The sequence below is a fragment of the Gossypium hirsutum genome, chromosome A13, assembly GCF_007990345.1.
Source record: "Gossypium hirsutum isolate 1008001.06 chromosome A13, Gossypium_hirsutum_v2.1, whole genome shotgun sequence".
NCBI classification, from domain to species: domain Eukaryota; kingdom Viridiplantae; phylum Streptophyta; class Magnoliopsida; order Malvales; family Malvaceae; genus Gossypium; species Gossypium hirsutum.
In genome coordinates this window covers 111,548,901-111,567,110 of record NC_053436.1, presented here as the reverse complement: position 1 = coordinate 111,567,110, position 18,210 = coordinate 111,548,901, and the positions used below count along the sequence as shown (strand labels likewise).

General features: G+C 34.1%; 2 protein-coding genes across 2 annotated transcripts; both read left to right on the top strand.

The window, feature by feature from the left end:
* Positions 1–4,942: 4,942 nt before the first annotated feature.
* On the top strand, positions 4,943–14,541 carry LOC107957676 (probable LRR receptor-like serine/threonine-protein kinase At1g06840). The gene is made up of 21 exons (XM_016893222.2): positions 4,943–5,253; positions 5,347–5,608; positions 5,897–6,047; positions 6,233–6,304; positions 6,470–6,541; positions 6,625–6,768; positions 6,883–6,954; positions 7,097–7,168; positions 8,462–8,536; positions 9,073–9,141; positions 9,248–9,316; positions 9,430–9,501; positions 9,633–9,719; positions 9,939–10,007; positions 10,220–10,731; positions 11,373–11,531; positions 11,827–12,110; positions 12,572–12,623; positions 12,750–13,000; positions 13,414–13,548; positions 13,883–14,541. Exons 2-21 carry the CDS (start codon positions 5,497–5,499, stop codon positions 14,231–14,233), a joined length of 2,880 nt encoding a protein of 959 aa, XP_016748711.2. The 5' UTR covers positions 4,943–5,253; positions 5,347–5,496; the 3' UTR covers positions 14,234–14,541.
* Positions 14,542–15,213: 672 nt separating this feature from the next.
* On the top strand, positions 15,214–17,243 carry LOC107957673 (60S ribosomal protein L10). The gene is made up of 4 exons (XM_041085995.1): positions 15,214–15,403; positions 16,182–16,683; positions 16,787–16,868; positions 16,952–17,243. Exons 1-4 carry the CDS (start codon positions 15,394–15,396, stop codon positions 17,018–17,020), a joined length of 663 nt encoding a protein of 220 aa, XP_040941929.1. The 5' UTR covers positions 15,214–15,393; the 3' UTR covers positions 17,021–17,243.
* The last annotated feature ends 967 nt before the right edge of the window (positions 17,244–18,210 follow it).

The window sequence follows — 18,210 nt, the reverse complement described above, 5'->3', positions numbered from 1 at the left end:
ATATAAAATACCACCACCCTACCTTACCTTCCAAAACCCATAAAGAGACTGGGCCGAGCTGAGACCACCATCACGTCACCTTACGTCCAACGAATGATTAACCCCACCTACTATACCTCTTACTATATTAAATTATATGCCCAATTTTTCACCCCATATCGTCCAACCAACCTACCTGTTTTGTTGAAAAAAAATTTTCACCTGGATTGTTATTTTTTCATCCATATATAGATTGCAATTATAATTTAAAATATTATTGAGATTTTCTTTTCAACACTAAACCCTTAATTATTTTTGTTCACAAAATGCAAAATACATAAAAAATATAAATTTATAATAACTATAAATCAAGTTTAATAACACATATTTAAGTTACTTATATGCATAACTTACAAAAAAATAAAAATTGTTTTTGACTATTTTACAAGGAAATGTAATTCAACTATATAATTTATTTTATAACTGAAACTCAATTAACTTTAATCATATTAAATTACTTTTAATTTGGACTAATATTTTATAAAAATAAATAATCACATACAATTATTCTTATTATTATCTATAGATGTTGATAATATCAAAAAAAAAAAAACTTTAATTGAACCTGGAATTTACCTTGGTCGATGTTGACCTTGTTACTTGGCAGTCTCGAAGAGCATGCAAGCTAGTTTTATGGCAGCAACCACAAATCGGATAAGAAATATCACCGACCGTTCCTTGTTGGCATCTCTCGCAAAAATTGTTCTACTCTTTGAGGATCCTTATATAATTTAGACCAAACCGCAACTGGTGGTTTGAATGCAGTAGGAGGTCTTATGGCAACAATGCGTAAAACAGTATACTGGTTGAGACTAGTAGTGAACAAGCTTTAATGTCGATTTCCTTGATGATCAACCATATCTCCAACACAAATTTAGTAATAACTGAATATTTAATTTTATTATTATAATTGGTAAAATGAATGTTTATGGCTTGGAAAGAAATTAAACTACTGCAAAACTCAGCTAACTACCCTTGCGTTCTCCAAATTAGCCTCGATTGCTCGTGCATGGAAACGATCGACGATCAAGCTGCACTAGACTTTCACTGTCCGGTTGCTGACGCCCGTTCGAAGGCTTAGGATGAAAGCTCAGCCAATGCCCCCGACAAGCTCCGCTATGAAGACGGTGTTATTTCCTACTCGCCGGCGTTCCTGTTGGACGTGGGTACTTCATCCTTGCTTCAACAGACACTTCCGATCAGCTTTCATTTTTCCTTGCTCCAGGCAGCAATGAGGGGTTAGGATTGGGCTCGGTTGGCCTTGTACTTTACGGTTTTATTTCTCTAGGCTTTCGGCCTTGCTGTCTTGTAGTTTTAATGAAGTGCTTGGTTTCTGTCAAAAATAATAATAATAAAAACATTACAAGATCATTTGTGATAAGCTGCAGCTGGCTCATTTTTTGCAAAATCTTCTTCATGCGATACATCAGTAAATCATGTTTAGTCTTTGAGTAAGTTTAAGAACGTACCTGATAAATATAAAACTTGTTTGACCATTCTTGTTTAATTGCTCCAAAATTGTCTAACACATAAAATAGTAACCATTTATTCTTTCATTTAAGAAAGTTCAGCACTGCATATTGTAGGTGCGCATAAATGACCAATATAAACCTGTTAGGCCATTTTACATTTTCTTATGGTAATTATTAAGTTGATATATGAATTAGAAAAATATCATAACTCTATATGCTAATTGCAATTACCAATTTATCATGCATAAGATAGCTGCAAATACATTTCTCTTTCTTTTACTATCCTTTCAATCTATTTCAGCTTATTTTCTCATTGCATTTAATGTTGAGTTTGACCCACCATAAACATAGAAAAATGGAAGTAGATAATTGTTTGCTTGAATGCACTGGGTGTGGCCTTCTCTTAATTTGCTTTCAATTTATGGATTGCTGTTTTCAGATTAGAACCCTATTTACAATGACCTTTTTTTTGCACAATTATTTGATCACTCTGATGTCAAAGTGGGGCTGCAATTCTGGTCTTTCAAACTCATAGTGTTTATCCTTTTATTTTCATATTTCTTCTTTTACTCCCCAATCTTCCTAGTTGCATGCCTAATATATTTAATATCTTATGTATTACATGTATAGCTAACAAGTATAAAACTTTTTGATAAAAAGAAATTGTTTCATTAACCAGAAAAGTGCCACACGCACAAAAATTTACGCTCTATCCCAAGTAGCTTGGGGAACGTGGAATCCCGTATAAATCAGTAAGCACTACCTTGTAAGGGTAAATATTTTAAAGTGACCGATAACATAATAATACCGTGAAGAAAAGGTGAAAAAGACCTCATCGGGAAGTGAAATAGAACATGAAACTGTAAACTCCCAAGCAATGGGAGCAGCTCTAAACTCTAACTGTGTGCCTGTTGAAGAATCAACTGACAACTCATAAATAGTGATTTGGTTAAAGGAACTCATTGAAGTTATAGCAAAAACCAGTCTTCATAAAACAATTGTCGATGCTAATGGACCCGAACCTAACTTTTCTCCGAGAAACATTCAAGGAGTCCAAAGTTAGCAACGGTATTATGACACATGTATAATTATTACTTTTATTTTTGCGGCCTATTATTAGATGGTAATTTAATTAAGGTTTTTAAATGGTAGATTTTTAAAAGTGAATAGGTTTTCTTAGTAGTTGAAAAAAAAGACATTTTTAATAAAAATATAATTGTTGATGTGGAAGTGGTTCTTTTGAGAAAAGTCTTTAAAGTGTTGTCCTTTAGGTAATCGACTTAGACTAATAATAATCGAATGTATTGTTCCCATGTCAGGGTTTTGTCCCCCGATTTTCATAGAAAGAGCCATGTACGGTTTAGAAAGCGGGTGCCTCGGTTGGTGAAGATTGCTACTTGCAATACTTGGAATGAATGTTAATATTGGGTGTGTGAATAATTATAGAGGTATTTACGTGCACCGTAGCTCGAACCACCAACCTAGGCTTTGTATAGGATTTAAAAGCAAACTTACATGGGGCACCAACCGAGACGTCCCCTCCATGTACCATGTATGACTTTTCGCAAAGGTCAAGGATAAAACTCCGATACGGAAACAATACATTCGATTGATGAGATTTAGATCTATTGACTAAACTTTGTGAACAATAATAAATTGTAATAACACTATTAGAGTTATTTTAACTTAAATTTCTTGATGTTTTTTTACCTTCATCAATTGAGCTGTGGTTAGGTTAGGATTAAGTAGAGATATTATATTGGATTAAGATTAGGATTAGTATAAGCTACGATTTAAGTTATAGATGTTTCAGTACTACCTTCTTCTTTTTTGAAAAGTCTGGCAGTAACTTGTCTCTCCCATCTTCATCTTATATTACGTTATTATCCATCTTGTTAATTTTTAGACCTTAAATGTGATTATCAGTTTAACAACTCAATTCAGAAAATTAATTTTAAAATAAAAAACATGACTTTGGACTTCTTCTTTAACCATGCTAATAATAATTAATGATAATTTAACACCCCACTTTTGACTAGAATTGCTACCAAAACTTTATTTTTAATTAAAAAATAAACAAGTTGATCAAGGAAAAGTATTTCTCTATCAATTAATTATCCAAAAGAGAAATTTGACACGGTAAAAAAGAAAACCTTACAAATAAAAATAAAAATATTGACAAGGGAATTGAATTTAACATTCATTATCTACCTTATTAATAAAATTTTAACGACCTAATCCGTTAAAGAAATTGTAGAAATTATCTTTCGTATTTAAAATAAATTATATTATTTGAGAATATTTTAATTTTTTTAATTTACAAAATTAATAAAAATATGTATATGATAATATTCAAACTCATGCTAACTGCATTGGAAAAACTTTAAATGTACCACTCAACTAATCAAGGTTTTATTTTGATTTATTCATTCATTTTAACTTTATTATGCACATTTTATTACATCCATCAATTATATATGTCTATATTATAATTTAAGTCATTGATTAAGTTAGTGTCACGAGTTAACCGGACACTAACTTAGTTAGAAAAATTATAGAAATATGTTATATTATTTGAAGACATTTTAATCTTTTTATTTTATTAAAAATATACTAAAATTCATGCTAATTAAATTGATAAAAACTTAAAATCTCCGCTTAACATTGAAGTAAATGCATTATTCTTTATTTTGGACACTCGTTATTCCTCAATTTTTTCTACACGTAACTGTAACTTGTATTAATTATCTCAATTGCTTTATAAAGCACAGCAAAAATTCCAATGAGCTTTATCATTATACGAGTATTATTTTTGCTATTCTTGTTGATTGTTGAAACAAAATAAATTATTGAGAGATATATATAGTTATAGGTGAATTAGCGTTAAGGATAGGGTTTTAATCCTCTTAAATATTATTATTACTTGAATTTCTAATTTGTTTTAACACATGTTATTACTATTATTGCTATTGCTGAGCTTTATTATTTCATCTAGATATATATTATGTTTACTTGTACTTAAGTAAGTCTAAGTGAACCATTAACATAAACCAATCCCATATTACAAATAAATGCTTTATTAGATAGTAATGGAAGGATAATGATTTATTTAGATGTGGTAAGCTTGTTTTAAAAAAACAACAATGGTGTGGAAATTTTTTAATTTTTTGTATCATTATAATTTTGGATCTCTTAATTCGAGAGGTTAAGAAATAAAAAGGTTACAGAGGGCAGTCGGATTTGAGTCGGGTCGGGAGGCGAACATGGAAACAAAAAGTTGCGCTGTGCAGCCTGACACTGACTGAAACATGGCATATAAAATTAAAAAGAAGCTCGCGCCTCCCTCCCGCCCCTCCACCCTCCCCCGCCAAAATAAGTCAACAGCTCAACCAATTGGCCATTAATTCATAATTAATACTCCACTACCGAAAAAAAAAAAAAAAAACCTCGAGACATAGCTGACATTAATTGATATTTAATAAAGTAAATTCAAAAGCAAGGAAAATAGCAGTAGAAACCTGGAAATTAACCGAAAGAGATGTGCGAGTTTAATACTAGTATTCATCATCATCATCAGCTCAGCTATGCGCCATTCTTCATGTCGACGTGGTCAGACTCGGACTCAGTCTTCCACACTCAGTCACATACCAAACCCCAACTCACCCCATCCCAAGCTCTTTGGTTTGTTTTTACAATTTTCCTTTTACTACTAATTCCGCCCACCAACACTATAGGGAACAGGGTAACTTTATTGATTGCTTCTTCTACTTCTTTTTCTTCTCGATTATTTTGCGTTCTCGTGTTCAATTTCTTCCTCTTTTTCTTGTATTTGCAGTTTTCATTTGAGGTTAATCTTCTTGTCCAATTAGCTAGCTTATCCAGTAACCGAGGGCGGCTTTTGGAATTCTGAAAACAAAAACTCCCAGGCGGTCTGGGTTTGTGTCTGGGTTTGTTTCAAAACTCTGCTGAGTTTCGCATTCCGAGGATGCTCACATCAGGGGCATGGCCATGGACACTAGGAGCTCTCTTTCTTATGTGGCTCTTTGGATCCTCTTTACTTGTCGGAGCTCAGGATGGCATCACGCACCCAGATGAAGGTCATTTTGCTTACACTTGGAAGGCACCATCTTTTACTCAAACTTTTGCCCCTGGATTGGATTTGGATGTATTAAATTATCTTAGTTTTGGACTTTTGGCCCTGAGTTTTCTTTCTGTTTTTCGCCTCCAGTTTCTAACAGCATCTCTCAGGAGATGTATAACAGCACGACCACTTCTAAAACTTAACTTATTTCCCTTTTCTCCTTCCATGCTGGACGGAAAGTCCTTAATTGTTAATGTTGATTGTTGAATCATTGTTCACCATTTCCATTCGCATCAATTTGCAGTCAGGGCATTACAAGCCATCAGGAGAACTTTGATTGATCCTAATAGGAATTTGAGTAATTGGAATCGAGGAGACCCATGCACATCCCGTTGGACAGGTGTGTTTTGCTTTAATGGAACTCAGGATGATGGCTATCTACATGTTAGAGAACTGTGAGTGTTCAGCACAAGAATAGTTACTTTCTCCCTTTTCCAAGTACTGGTTTACTTTTGTACCTTATGTTGATTCTTGTGATAACTTCTCGAAGAATGATTACATAAGTTCCTGATTTCAAAGACACATTTCTGTCTACCATTTTGTTACGACAGTTTATTCCTTTTTGTCATGGTCTTTGCAGGCAACTATTGAATATGAATCTCTCAGGAAGCTTATCACCGGAGCTTGGCCGCTTATCTCGCTTGCGGATATTGTGAGGCTTATTATATCGCTCCTGATAAACTGCCTTAATCTTATTTCAAATTTTATTTTCAGATATCCTTTGCCAAAGACTCTGGAAGTTTTGCCATTTTTAACCTAATGCCAGTATACAGTGTTTGTTATTGGCTGATATTTTTTTCTTCTAACTTTACCAAAGGGATTTTATGTGGAATAGCATAACTGGAAGTATACCAAAGGAGATTGGCAATATTACATCCTTGGAACTCTTGTAAGTGATCTAGTTCAATTTGAAATTCTTCAGAACTGAATGAATTATGTGTAGTTATTCATATATGATATTTTTGTTTCCAGGCTCCTAAATGGAAACCGCTTGACAGGTTCTTTGCCTGAAGAAATTGGTTATCTTCCAAATTTAGACAGAATACAAATTGACGAGAACAAGATATCTGGAGAATTACCCAAATCATTTGCAAACTTAAACAAAACAAAGCATTTGTAAGTATTTTCCTTATTGCTAGTCACCCTATCAGTGAGTTTTTTTTTTTCCTTCTACTACACCTTTTCTTCATATTCATTGTTCTTTTGTTTCCTCTTAACCCATGTAAATAGTCACATGAACAACAATTCAATTAGTGGGCAAATTCCACCTGAACTCGCCAGATTACCTTATCTTGTTCACTTGTAAGTTTCTCACCAACTATTGTCTTAAATTCTAGTCATGTCATTCATCTTCGTTATCAGTTGCATTGTTAACCATCTGCACCCTCTTCTGCTTTCCTGTTTAATCATGTCACTTTGTTGCTGACAAAATGAGTTTCTGCAGCCTTCTGGACAATAACAATTTATCTGGGCATCTTCCACCAGAGCTATCCAGAATGCCGAATTTGACTATCCTGTATGGTTTGGATTTAGATTTATGCTTTGACCAAGATAAATCACTGTATTTGATTCTTTACATTTCTTGACCTGCTTTAGCATTTTGTTTTACTTATTAATAAGCTGTTTTAGTGACTTACTGTTTATTATGCATTTTAGATTAAGCATACAGTACAGTTGATCCTTTTATGTATATTCTTGAATTGTCTACTTCTAATTGATATTGTCTGTCATACCATTTATACTGGAGTTAAAACTCTGCTCTTCTCTACAAGAGGCATGGATGAGTAACTTATCCTTACCACTAAGTTGAGATCCGTAATTATCTCAGTATAGATCAAACATTTTAGTGCTTTGTGGAAGTTTCATATTTACCTTGACAATATACAAAGAATCAAGATCATATCAAAAGTACATCACTCAAAAGTGATTGTGCATGCTCATTATAACCTTTTATATTCCATGTTATTGATCTTGTTATGCAAGGGATATGACCTATCCCATTGATTTAAAAATGGAGCATTGGTTTATGTGGTAAGGCTTTGTTGAAGGGATTGACGAGCTTAGCTTTAGGTGATAAGCGGCCAAAATGTAATCAAGGTCTGAGTTTTCAATCCAATTGATGCAAAATTGTCCTTATTCAAGCAGTCAAGATATTCAGTGAACACTATGGAGAAGCCATGATGTGTTCAATTCCAAGTCAATTTCAAAAGAAAAAGATTCTGTAGCCAATTATGGTAGCAGCAGATGTTCAGTAGTGCATGGAATCTGCAATATCAATCATTTAATTGTAAGGAGTTATTGAAACAATTCATTCCAGAAGGTGTTTGTGGAATGACATTTTTGCTATTTATTTGGACAGAGACATCAATGCCTTTTGTTTGATTGCTAGCTGATTATATAAGTGAATGTGATTGATGCAGCTTCTATCTATATCAACATAATTTCTAAAAAAATACTTCTCTAGAATTATTTTCCTCTGAATGGTATGATATAGCTAAGAAATTAAAATATGTATATGAGAGAGACAGAGAGAGAGAGAAAGAGCTATTCTGCTTGGGTAGTTGTTTAGTGCCATGAGGAGAATCGTACCGAGCGAAACTGAGGTTGCAAGAAAAATACAATTTGTGCTATAAAAAAATTTATTTAAAAAGAATATTGCTGTCTGGTTGTGCTTATTGTTTCCATGCTTCCTATATGTTTTTTTCTTAATTTTTGCTTTTCCCTAGAAAAAGAAAATCACTTTTCCATATATTATAATGCATGAGTAACCTTGTGCTCAGTTTCTAAATTGTTTCTTAACCCTTTGCAGTCAACTGGATAACAACAACTTCGAAGGGACTACAATTCCAGATTCCTATGGAAACATGTCTAAATTATTGAAACTGTAAGTATTCATTTGAATCTTCTGTTTACTAGAAGGTTTATGAAGTGATGGGGACTGGGGAGCATAATACTACAGTATTGTTCTATTTTATTGGCTATAAGGAAGATGTAATCATTGAAGCGTTAAGAGAAAGCATTGCAATATGCCACTGTGTGTAGATTCTACCACACAAAATTGAATTAGCAGGAAAACATTGGCAAAATAACAAGCACTGGAATGCGCAAACATTTATTCACATATATTAAGATTGAAAAGAAAATTATACATGTTAAAACGTTTTATACAATTTAGAGCAGTTAGTCTTATGGTATTCCACCTTTGAAATTATACTTCATGCCAATTAAGTATCCATAAAAAAAAAAGCATCTACCGAAGAAGCTAAATGTGTTCCATTACTTGTCCCTAACCTTCAATGTTTTAGAAGCTTTATTTAGACTCAATGACTATTTAAGCATGCATTTGAATGCATTATACAAATTCAGAGAACGCTCTCATTGCATAAATGGTTGTTTTTCTGCATCACTTGGCTTTATCAGGAGCATCAGGAACTGTAATTTGCAAGGACCAATACCTGATCTAAGCAGGATACCCCAACTTGGTTATTTGTAAGTTCATATATTTGCTGCTTTGTAAGTAATTGTATTATGTTGTTTATCCATTGGGAAAATTGACCCAATGTTTTATTTCTCCTCTATATCATATAAATTTCAGAGACCTTAGTTCAAATCGGCTTAATGGTACCATACCTACAAATCAACTGTCACGGAATATCACAACCATGTAAGATCTTAATCTTCCAATCTGCTTATCTCAGTGTTTGTTCCCTAAGAATATGCAATATTTGAATCCTGAGGACTATGGCACCAATGTTTTTATGTAAACAATATGCACAGTGACTTAGCCAACAATGAACTTACTGGAAGCATTCCTGCCAGCTTTTCGAGCCTACCAATTCTTCAGGAACTGTGAGGACTTTCTCCTTTGTCTTCCTTCACCTCTTTAGACAAACTCTTTTTCTTTTTTTCCCCCTTATTTCCTTATTTTATGAATTTTAGACCCCCCCTTTTTTTATGTTGCCAGTTATTCCTCATTGCAGGTCACTTGCCAATAATTCATTGAATGGTTCCATTCCATCCTCCCTATGGCAGAACAAGACTTTGAATGCAAACGAAAGTCTTATTGTGTAAGCACTAAAAAGAGCAAATGCGCTTTAATTTATTTCCCCATGCTGTCAACTTTCTGCACCTCAAAGATTTTGGACCCGATATGCTGAGCTACAGTGTTACTTTATCTTGGTTGATTTCATCTGTCTTATGGGTTTTCTTTTGGGGTTAAAGGTGCAAGAATTTTTTAAGCTTCTTATTTTGCTAAGCTATGGCTTTTGGCTAATTGACACTTTCAGGGATTTGGAGAACAATGCATTTACCGATATTTCAGGCAGCACTGACCTCCCTCCAAATATCACTCTCTGGTTTGCTTCTAAACTTGCATTTAAATTTAACTCAAACGACTAGCATGCATATTATGTATATTTTTTTCTTCATCAGTAATTAAATGTATCTTTACAGATGCTTTTGATCAATGAAAATTGAGTTTTTTTGGGGTATTTTTAATGTATATACTGATGCTGCCTTTTTGAAATTATTATTGTACTGCTTGGATTAATTATGTGAACAATTTCAGGCTCAAAGGGAACCCTGTCTGCACAAATAACAGTTTAAGTTTACCCCAGCAATGTGCATCCCGCAATGATAATACTAGAAGTCAGTCTGGAACAAACTCCACTGGTTCCTGTCAACCTCAATCGTGCCCCTTCCCTTATGAATATTCACCTACATCTAACTTATCTTGCTTTTGTGCTGCACCTCTTCCTGTTGTATATCGGTTGAAGAGTCCTGGCTTTTCAGATTTTGTTCCATATATAAATAGCTTTACGGAGTACCTTACCACTGGTCTTGAATTGGATTCTGATCAGCTATATATTGGTTCCTTTGAATGGGAAAAAGGACCTCGATTGAAAATGAACTTGAAGCTCTATCCTGTTTATAATGCCAGTAACAACAGTGGCAGTATGTTCAATGGAAGTGAGGTTCAACGAATCAGGGGAATGTTCACAGGATGGAATATTCCTGATAGTGACATATTTGGTCCATATGAACTTATCAACTTCAATTTACCAGACATCTATAGAGGCGGTTTGTCTTGAGAACCTTATCTATTACATAATTAAATTTTCTTTGCAACTTTATGGAAAATAGATGCAATAAATGCAAACATTGCATTGCACCATAATAAATTAGTTGAAGTTTGACTTTTATGATTTCCCTTACGTTTCTGGACATGTCATAACCTGTGTGAGCTATGAAAATTGGATAACATGTTCAGCACCTCATTTATGAGTAACAACATTATGGTTATATTAGCTTAAGCCTAATCATCCTCTACAGCTGAAGGTTACTTGGAAAACATTGAAATGCTTCATAATTTGATGATCCTGTGATACACATTTTATATCCTCCGGATTGAAGGAAAACTTTATTGTGACTGACTTTGGCATACAAGTCATAAACCTTTTCAATGATTGTCTGCTAAAGACAAATCTTAATCGAGGACACTTGATGCTCTTACAAAATTTCCATTTCTTTTAAATGGTCATCAGTAATAAGGCCTTGTGGCAACCACAATTGGTTGGCAATGTCTCACTTGTAACTTGCCCAGAGATGACATAAACCTAGAATTTGCTCCTTGTTTATGTGCATGCATATATAATAATTTTGGTGATGAATAACTTTGATCTGTTTCGTTGCGTGGTTCTGAATTCTCTTGGGTGTTGCAGCTGTCGTCCGCACTTCAGGATCTGGTGTCAGTACGGGTGCATTGATTGGTATTGTACTTGGGGGCATTGCTGTTGCTGTTACATTATCTGCAGTCGTCACACTCTTAATCTTGAGAGTGCGTTTGAGGAACTACCGTTTAGTTTCAAAACGTCGTCAAAGTGAGTATCTTATGCAGATCGCAGTTTCCATTTAGACATTATGTAGTCAGCAACTGATTCCTCTGATATTTTGAATTGTTTTTCAATCTTTATCTGGAAATTTGTGGTTGAATTTGGACTTTGTTTATCTTGATTTTCTTAAAATGGATCAGGGAAAAGCCTAGTTTCCTATTATGATCTGTTGCATTCTTCCGGAAACAAAATGTAGTATTACATGTATGCTTGATGCCTTTAAAATATCATCCTATTTCTTTCTTAGGTATTTGTTCTAATATTGAGACTATTTTCTATACAGCTTTGAAATCATCAATTAAGATAGATGGTGTCAAGAGTTTCACTTACACAGAATTGGCCACGGCAACAAACAATTTTAACAGTTCTACTCAAGTCGGCCAAGGTGGGTACGGAAAGGTTTATAGAGGAACTTTGGCTGATGGCATGATAGTAGCCATCAAACGTGCACAAGAGGGATCATTACAGGGTGAAAGGGAGTTCCTTACTGAAATTCAATTATTGTCAAGATTACACCATCGGAACCTTGTATCTTTGATTGGATATTGTGATGAAGAAGGCGAGCAGGTACTTTCTCTCATCTTCTTTCAATCATGTACACTAGACATATCCTCAGTGGAATGCCTTGTACCCTCAAATCTCTGTTGCTTGGCCAGCAATATGACAGACGAGCCATTTCACAGTTTCCAAACAAAAAATTCAAATTGTTTAAAATTAAAAATATAACTGAAAGATGTAAAATCTTTGGAATTGTCATTTTCTGCTGTTGCCAAAAAATAAAATGAGAGGATACATGCACATAGATGGAGAAGTACTATGAGGTTTTATCAGCTTAGATTTGGCTCTTTGTCACTTTCAACTAAGGTTAATACTTTCTTCTAAGTTCTAACTTCATTCTTTATGAGCAATGTTAAGCTCCAAACTATATGTGCTACAATATAGCAAGAACAACCCTTCTCTATCTCTCTTAGCATTTGTTGAAAATCATCATATGGCGAAAAACTAATAGATTTCTTTTGCACATGCAGATGTTGGTATACGAGTTTATGCCAAATGGCACTCTGAGGGATCATCTTTCTGGTAGTTCATCTTTCTGATATATTACTACACAATAAGGAATGCAAAATTCACTTTTACTGGTCTTGCTAGTTTTTTCTGCCTATATTAGATGCTCTAATTTAATGCTATGCTCATATGATATAACAGTTAAGTCTAAAGAACCTCCGAATTTTGCAATGAGATTAAAAATTGCCCTTGGCTCAGCCAAGGGAATCCTCTACCTACACACTGAAGCTGATCCTCCCATATTCCATCGAGATATCAAGGCCAGCAACATACTATTGGATTCGAGGTTCACAGCAAAGGTTGCTGATTTTGGACTATCAAGACTTGCTCCTGTTCCAGATATGGAGGGGGCAGTGCCTGCTCATGTATCTACGGTTGTAAAAGGGACACCAGTAAGTCTCGTGTTGATAATTTCAAAGAAATAGTGGAACATATGAACTGTAGCATCTTAATAGACCTAAATTTGATGTTATTTCTATCTCTTCTCTTTATTTGGTCCAATTCCTCTCATCTCTGATTATATTACCACTGTTCTAGATTAAAACTGCAATGGTTTAGCACCTGAGTCTTTAGATGACAAAAGGAAAATTTCTGGAAATATTAATAATACAAACAGTTCATAATTCAAGCCAGAGTTGATGAAATACCTCCTTTATTTATACTTAACTTTTAAGAGGTGCACCAGAAAACTACTAAGAGCTGGAATTCTAATAGGTTAATTGACTGTCTCATGGCTGAAATAATAATCAGGGTATGGTCAAATATATCTATTATCTCAATCTCTAATATTTGTTTTCTCTGGCAGGGTTACCTCGACCCTGAGTATTTCTTAACGCATAAGTTGACAGACAAGAGTGATGTATATAGCCTAGGTGTTGTATTTCTGGAGCTCTTGACTGGGATGCAGCCAATCTCACATGGAAAAAACATTGTTCGAGAGGTAACATTTTACTTCTATCCGCATATCTTCATTGAAATTTGATCTTGGTTGCAGTATCCCCTCCACTTACACACGGGAAATTTTAAGTCGAAAATAGAAGTTATTGGATTACTAGACTAAATGACATGTAGGTTATATCTACTTCTTTCCAATAAAATGAAGAGGGAAAATAGCCTTGCTGTTGGGTGTTTGGGAATGAGGATCTTATGATGATTACTTTCATGGAGGGAGCCTTTAGTTGCTTGCATCGCCCATGGAATATCAGTGACTTGTTCATTTATATAGTAATTTATTTATTTTTCACAAGATTAATGTTAGTTTCAATGGTTATCAGGTTAATGTTGCATATCATTCTGGTATGATATTCTCGGTGATCGATGGGAGGATGGGTTCTTATCCTTCTGAATGCGTGGAGAAGTTTGTGACACTGGCCCTCAAATGTAGCCAAGATGAGACAGATGGTAGGCCTTCAATGGCAGATGTGGTTCGTGAACTTGAAAATATATGGGCAATGATGCCAGAGTCGGACGTGGGAGTCTCAGTATCCATCGACACTGCAGCTGAAAAGATGACTCCACCATCCTCTTCATCATCATCATCATTGGTGAAGAATCCCTATGTGTCATCGGATGTTTCTGGTAGCGACCTTGTCAGTGGAGTCATTCCCTCCATCACGCCTAGATGAATGAAGATGGAAGCTATTTTGTTGTGAAATTTGGACCATCAACAGCTACTTTCTTGGTTCCTGATATGAAGCATGATATGTAGATAAGTCACATGTTTAGATTGTCTTTTTGTTAGATAGCTTATTTTCGTTATATGTTCTTAATAATGCTCTCTTCTGCTTTGCTCCTTTGCTAACCAATATTATCAACACTATTGTTAGGAATAGAAAAATGCTACTGAATGAATGTGCATTATGCATTCATCATTTCTTTGACGGGTATAATTTTAACACAATACAATGCATATGAATGCTAAATCAAAAGCCAATTACGGGAGTATTATATTTATTCATAGCTAGTACTAGTAAAAGTTGGGAATTCCTAACCATTGGCATCAATCAAGTGAATGCTTTGATTTTTATTAATTTAGCAAAAATAGTGTTGTTAATGTCGAGAGGAGAGATCTATTTACAGTAAATTAAAGTAATTTTTTATACACCATTAATATTTAACAATAGGAACATTAGGTTTTTTTCTTCTTTATCCTAATCAATTGTCATATTTCAAGTTTTTTTCATATAAATAATACATTTTGAGTTTTGAGTAAAATAAAAATATCTAACACTTTATTTTAATAATAAAAAAATCTTTCAATCATTAAGTATATATTAATAAATAAATATAGGAGGATCTCAATCATAATGATTAAGATATTGAATCTATGACAGGTAAATGACAAATCTAATTATATTGATAAAATTTAAGGGTTGAATAATTAAAATATTAATCAGAATTTAAAAAATTATGTAAAATTCTTTTAATTTTATATTAGTGTAAGCAAATTCTTCCTCGGCTCAATATATACACACCATTTTCATAAATGTTTTATTTTATTTTTAAGAAAAGAAAATCACTTTAAAATTTTCGCAAGGTCAGTTGGTCGAACCCAAAACCCAAATTTCCAATAATTGGGTCAAACAAGTAAAGAGAGAGCCGAGCGCCAATGTAGAGGCCCAATGGTGACGCATTCGCATACGTACAAGCCTGCGTTGAACGTGTTCATTTTGACTAGGGTTTCTTAACTTTATCAGCTTCCAGCTCTATAAATACAGCTTTACCATTTTCTTTACAACCTAGGTTTATTTTTGCAGCCGCGAAATATTTACAGAGTTCTACCGCCATGGGGAGAAGTGAGTATTTGTCTCTCTGGACTTTTTTTATGGTTTTGCTTTCCTATTTTTTATTTTTCGATTGTTTTATTTTTGAATGAATGTCTGGAGATGAATGATTGTTTTGCTATCATGACGAATCGCTGTCTAGATTTAAGGTTTAATTGCTTACTTAGCTCAAAGAACATGGATCATTTTTTAGTTTTCTATTTCTCATTCGTATGTTGAAGATTTTTCGTTGGCATAAACTTTCAGAAGTTTCTTTACGAACGTTTCCTGATTCTTATACATTATATAATGATTTAAATAAAATTCTGTATCCGTTTCTTCATAATTGCTATTTCTTTCTTTCTTTGCTTCTCAAGTTTTCGATTTTTCTGAATCTGATTTATTACGATGCTTCTAGACCTGCCTTTTGCAAAGAATAATTATATTTAAATGACTCTCCATTTTGGATGATGATATGTTTATCGCCCTTTTTCAAAATGAAAAACAGGAATTTGTTTTGGACTATATAAATATCTTAACTGATTTATCATGAAAATGCCTTTCCAAATAAAATCATTTGGAATGGTTGTCTATACGTTTGTAATCCATTTTGGAATGCAAACGACTTTCCCACTTTCGTTTTCCTTACTCAGGTGATGTAATTCAGATTTGCTAATATTGCTTGGCACCTGAAATTACCTTTTAAGATATTTCACGCCTTCTTGTCACTTAGTTGATTTTGTTGCGGAGGTGAAGGATATGAAATTTGTTTGATTGTAATTGAAATTTTTATGATATTTTTCGTTTTCAGGACCTGCAAGGTGTTATCGTCAGATAAAAAACAAACCTTACCCAAAGTCACGTTATTGTCGTGGTGTTCCTGATCCCAAGATTAGGATTTATGATGTGGGAATGAAAAAGAAGGGTGTGGATGAGTTCCCTTTCTGTGTTCACTTGGTCTCTTGGGAGAAGGAAAATGTCTCTAGTGAAGCTCTGGAAGCTGCTCGTATTGCTTGCAACAAGTATATGGCCAAGTATGCTGGGAAGGATGCCTTCCACCTGCGAGTCCGTGTTCACCCATTCCATGTCTTGCGTATCAACAAAATGCTTTCATGTGCTGGAGCTGATAGGCTCCAAACTGGTATGCGAGGTGCTTTTGGCAAGCCTCAGGGAACATGTGCTAGAGTAGCCATTGGTCAGGTCCTCCTTTCAGTTCGTTGCAAGGACAGCAACAGTCATCATGCTCAAGAGGCCCTCCGACGTGCTAAGTTCAAGTTCCCTGGTCGCCAAAAGATTATTGTCAGCAGGAAGTGGTATGCAATTTACTTAAGAACTTTTAAAATGATTCATACTTTCTTTCTTACATAATTGTTTGGCATGCTAAATGTCTTGAATTGGTTCTCTTGCAATGTTCAGGGGTTTCACAAAGTTCAGCCGAACTGATTATTTGAAATATAAGTCAGAGAATCACATTGTCCCTGATGGTGTTAATGCTAAGGTTTGTCTTTTTCATAGGCACGGAAGGGAGTTTATTAATTATGTCTCATCATGAACTTGAATAATTTGTTTTTGGCCTTGCAGCTTCTTGGATGTCATGGACCTCTAGCTAATCGGGAGCCAGGAAGAGCATTCCTCCATGCTGCCGTTTAAGATCTGACGATACTCTAAATCCTCAACTAGTTGGCTGTCTTGATAGTTATCTTATTCACTCTTTTTGTTGAAAGAACCTTTGTTTTGTTTAATGCTTAGTATAATTGCCCATAGACCAAGTATGTTCAAGTATGTTTTTACTTGAAATCTTTTGAAGGGTTTGGTTCATTGTGGATTTTTCTACTTTATAATGCATTTTGTTGGAAACAGTTTTGGTTGCTCATATTTTCGTATAATTCTTTCTTATATTTGCTGTTAGGCTGGTAATTATTGAATTGAAATTGTGAAATTTTGAATGTGCTCGAAAATTTTAAGTGATCATGACTTTTGAGTGTTACATTCATCTGGATTCGATCTCACACGGTTTAGGTATAAATATGGCTGTTCTCGACGTTTCCATATTCTGAGTGATTGGAATGCCTAATGAAAGCTATTTTTTTTAGCTGTATGCATATGAATATGAAACACGTTAAAGTAGGTTTATGACAAACAAGTGAACAAAGAAAAGTTTCCTTGTAAATCTTATCGTGTAAATTATCAGTCTTATGGTTTATGGCAAACAAGTGACTCATATTGTGTTGTCTGAAAACTTCATTTGGAGTAGTAGTAGAAACCTCCAAAAAAAAAGAGTAAGAAATCACTTTGCCTCTTTCGCTTCCTTCCATTCTGTGTTAGTTTCAAAAGTAAACGATTTTAAAGGAAATGTTGGTTATGGTTACACTCACTATTGTTCTTCTCTTCTAGAGATATTATTTTTTAAAAAAATATACATGATTTTAACTTCTCAAATGAGATTAAAAAGTCATCACATCACATGTAAATAAATGGGACACATGGTGAATTTTTAACATTTGTTATGGAATTAAAAAGCTTCGCCTAGTGAACAATTTGTTTTCTAAAAATCCAGTAATTGATCTTTCATCTTGCTGTTGGTTACTAGTTGTAGTCTCGCAATATGCTTCAATTCTCTTTAGTTTTTAGTTTCAATTCACTTTATTTTCTCTGAAAAAGTATGGTGTTCTTGTTTCAAAACATACTATAGTGGTTATTTTGTCCACTTTTTTTTTCTCTGAAAGGTGATTTTAGTTTTTCATTTCTAGTTATGTATTGGTGTATGTATTAAATTTTGATAAATCTAGCATTAGATTTATGAACCGTTCTTAAAACGTCTTTATTATGATAGAGCACTA

Excerpts from the sequence above, each read along its gene's own strand:
- LOC107957676 (XM_016893222.2), top strand. The coding sequence starts at position 5,497 with ATGCTCACATCAGGGGCATGGCCATGGACACTAGGAGCTCTCTTTCTT. Across the intron at positions 9,142-9,247 it reads ATACCCCAACTTGGTTATTT|AGACCTTAGTTCAAATCGGC; the intron begins GTAAGTTCATAT and ends TATAAATTTCAG. Across the intron at positions 13,001-13,413 it reads CGGTTGTAAAAGGGACACCA|GGTTACCTCGACCCTGAGTA; the intron begins GTAAGTCTCGTG and ends TTTCTCTGGCAG.
- LOC107957673 (XM_041085995.1), top strand. Across the intron at positions 16,684-16,786 it reads ATTATTGTCAGCAGGAAGTG|GGGTTTCACAAAGTTCAGCC; the intron begins GTATGCAATTTA and ends TGCAATGTTCAG. Across the intron at positions 16,869-16,951 it reads CTGATGGTGTTAATGCTAAG|CTTCTTGGATGTCATGGACC; the intron begins GTTTGTCTTTTT and ends TTGGCCTTGCAG.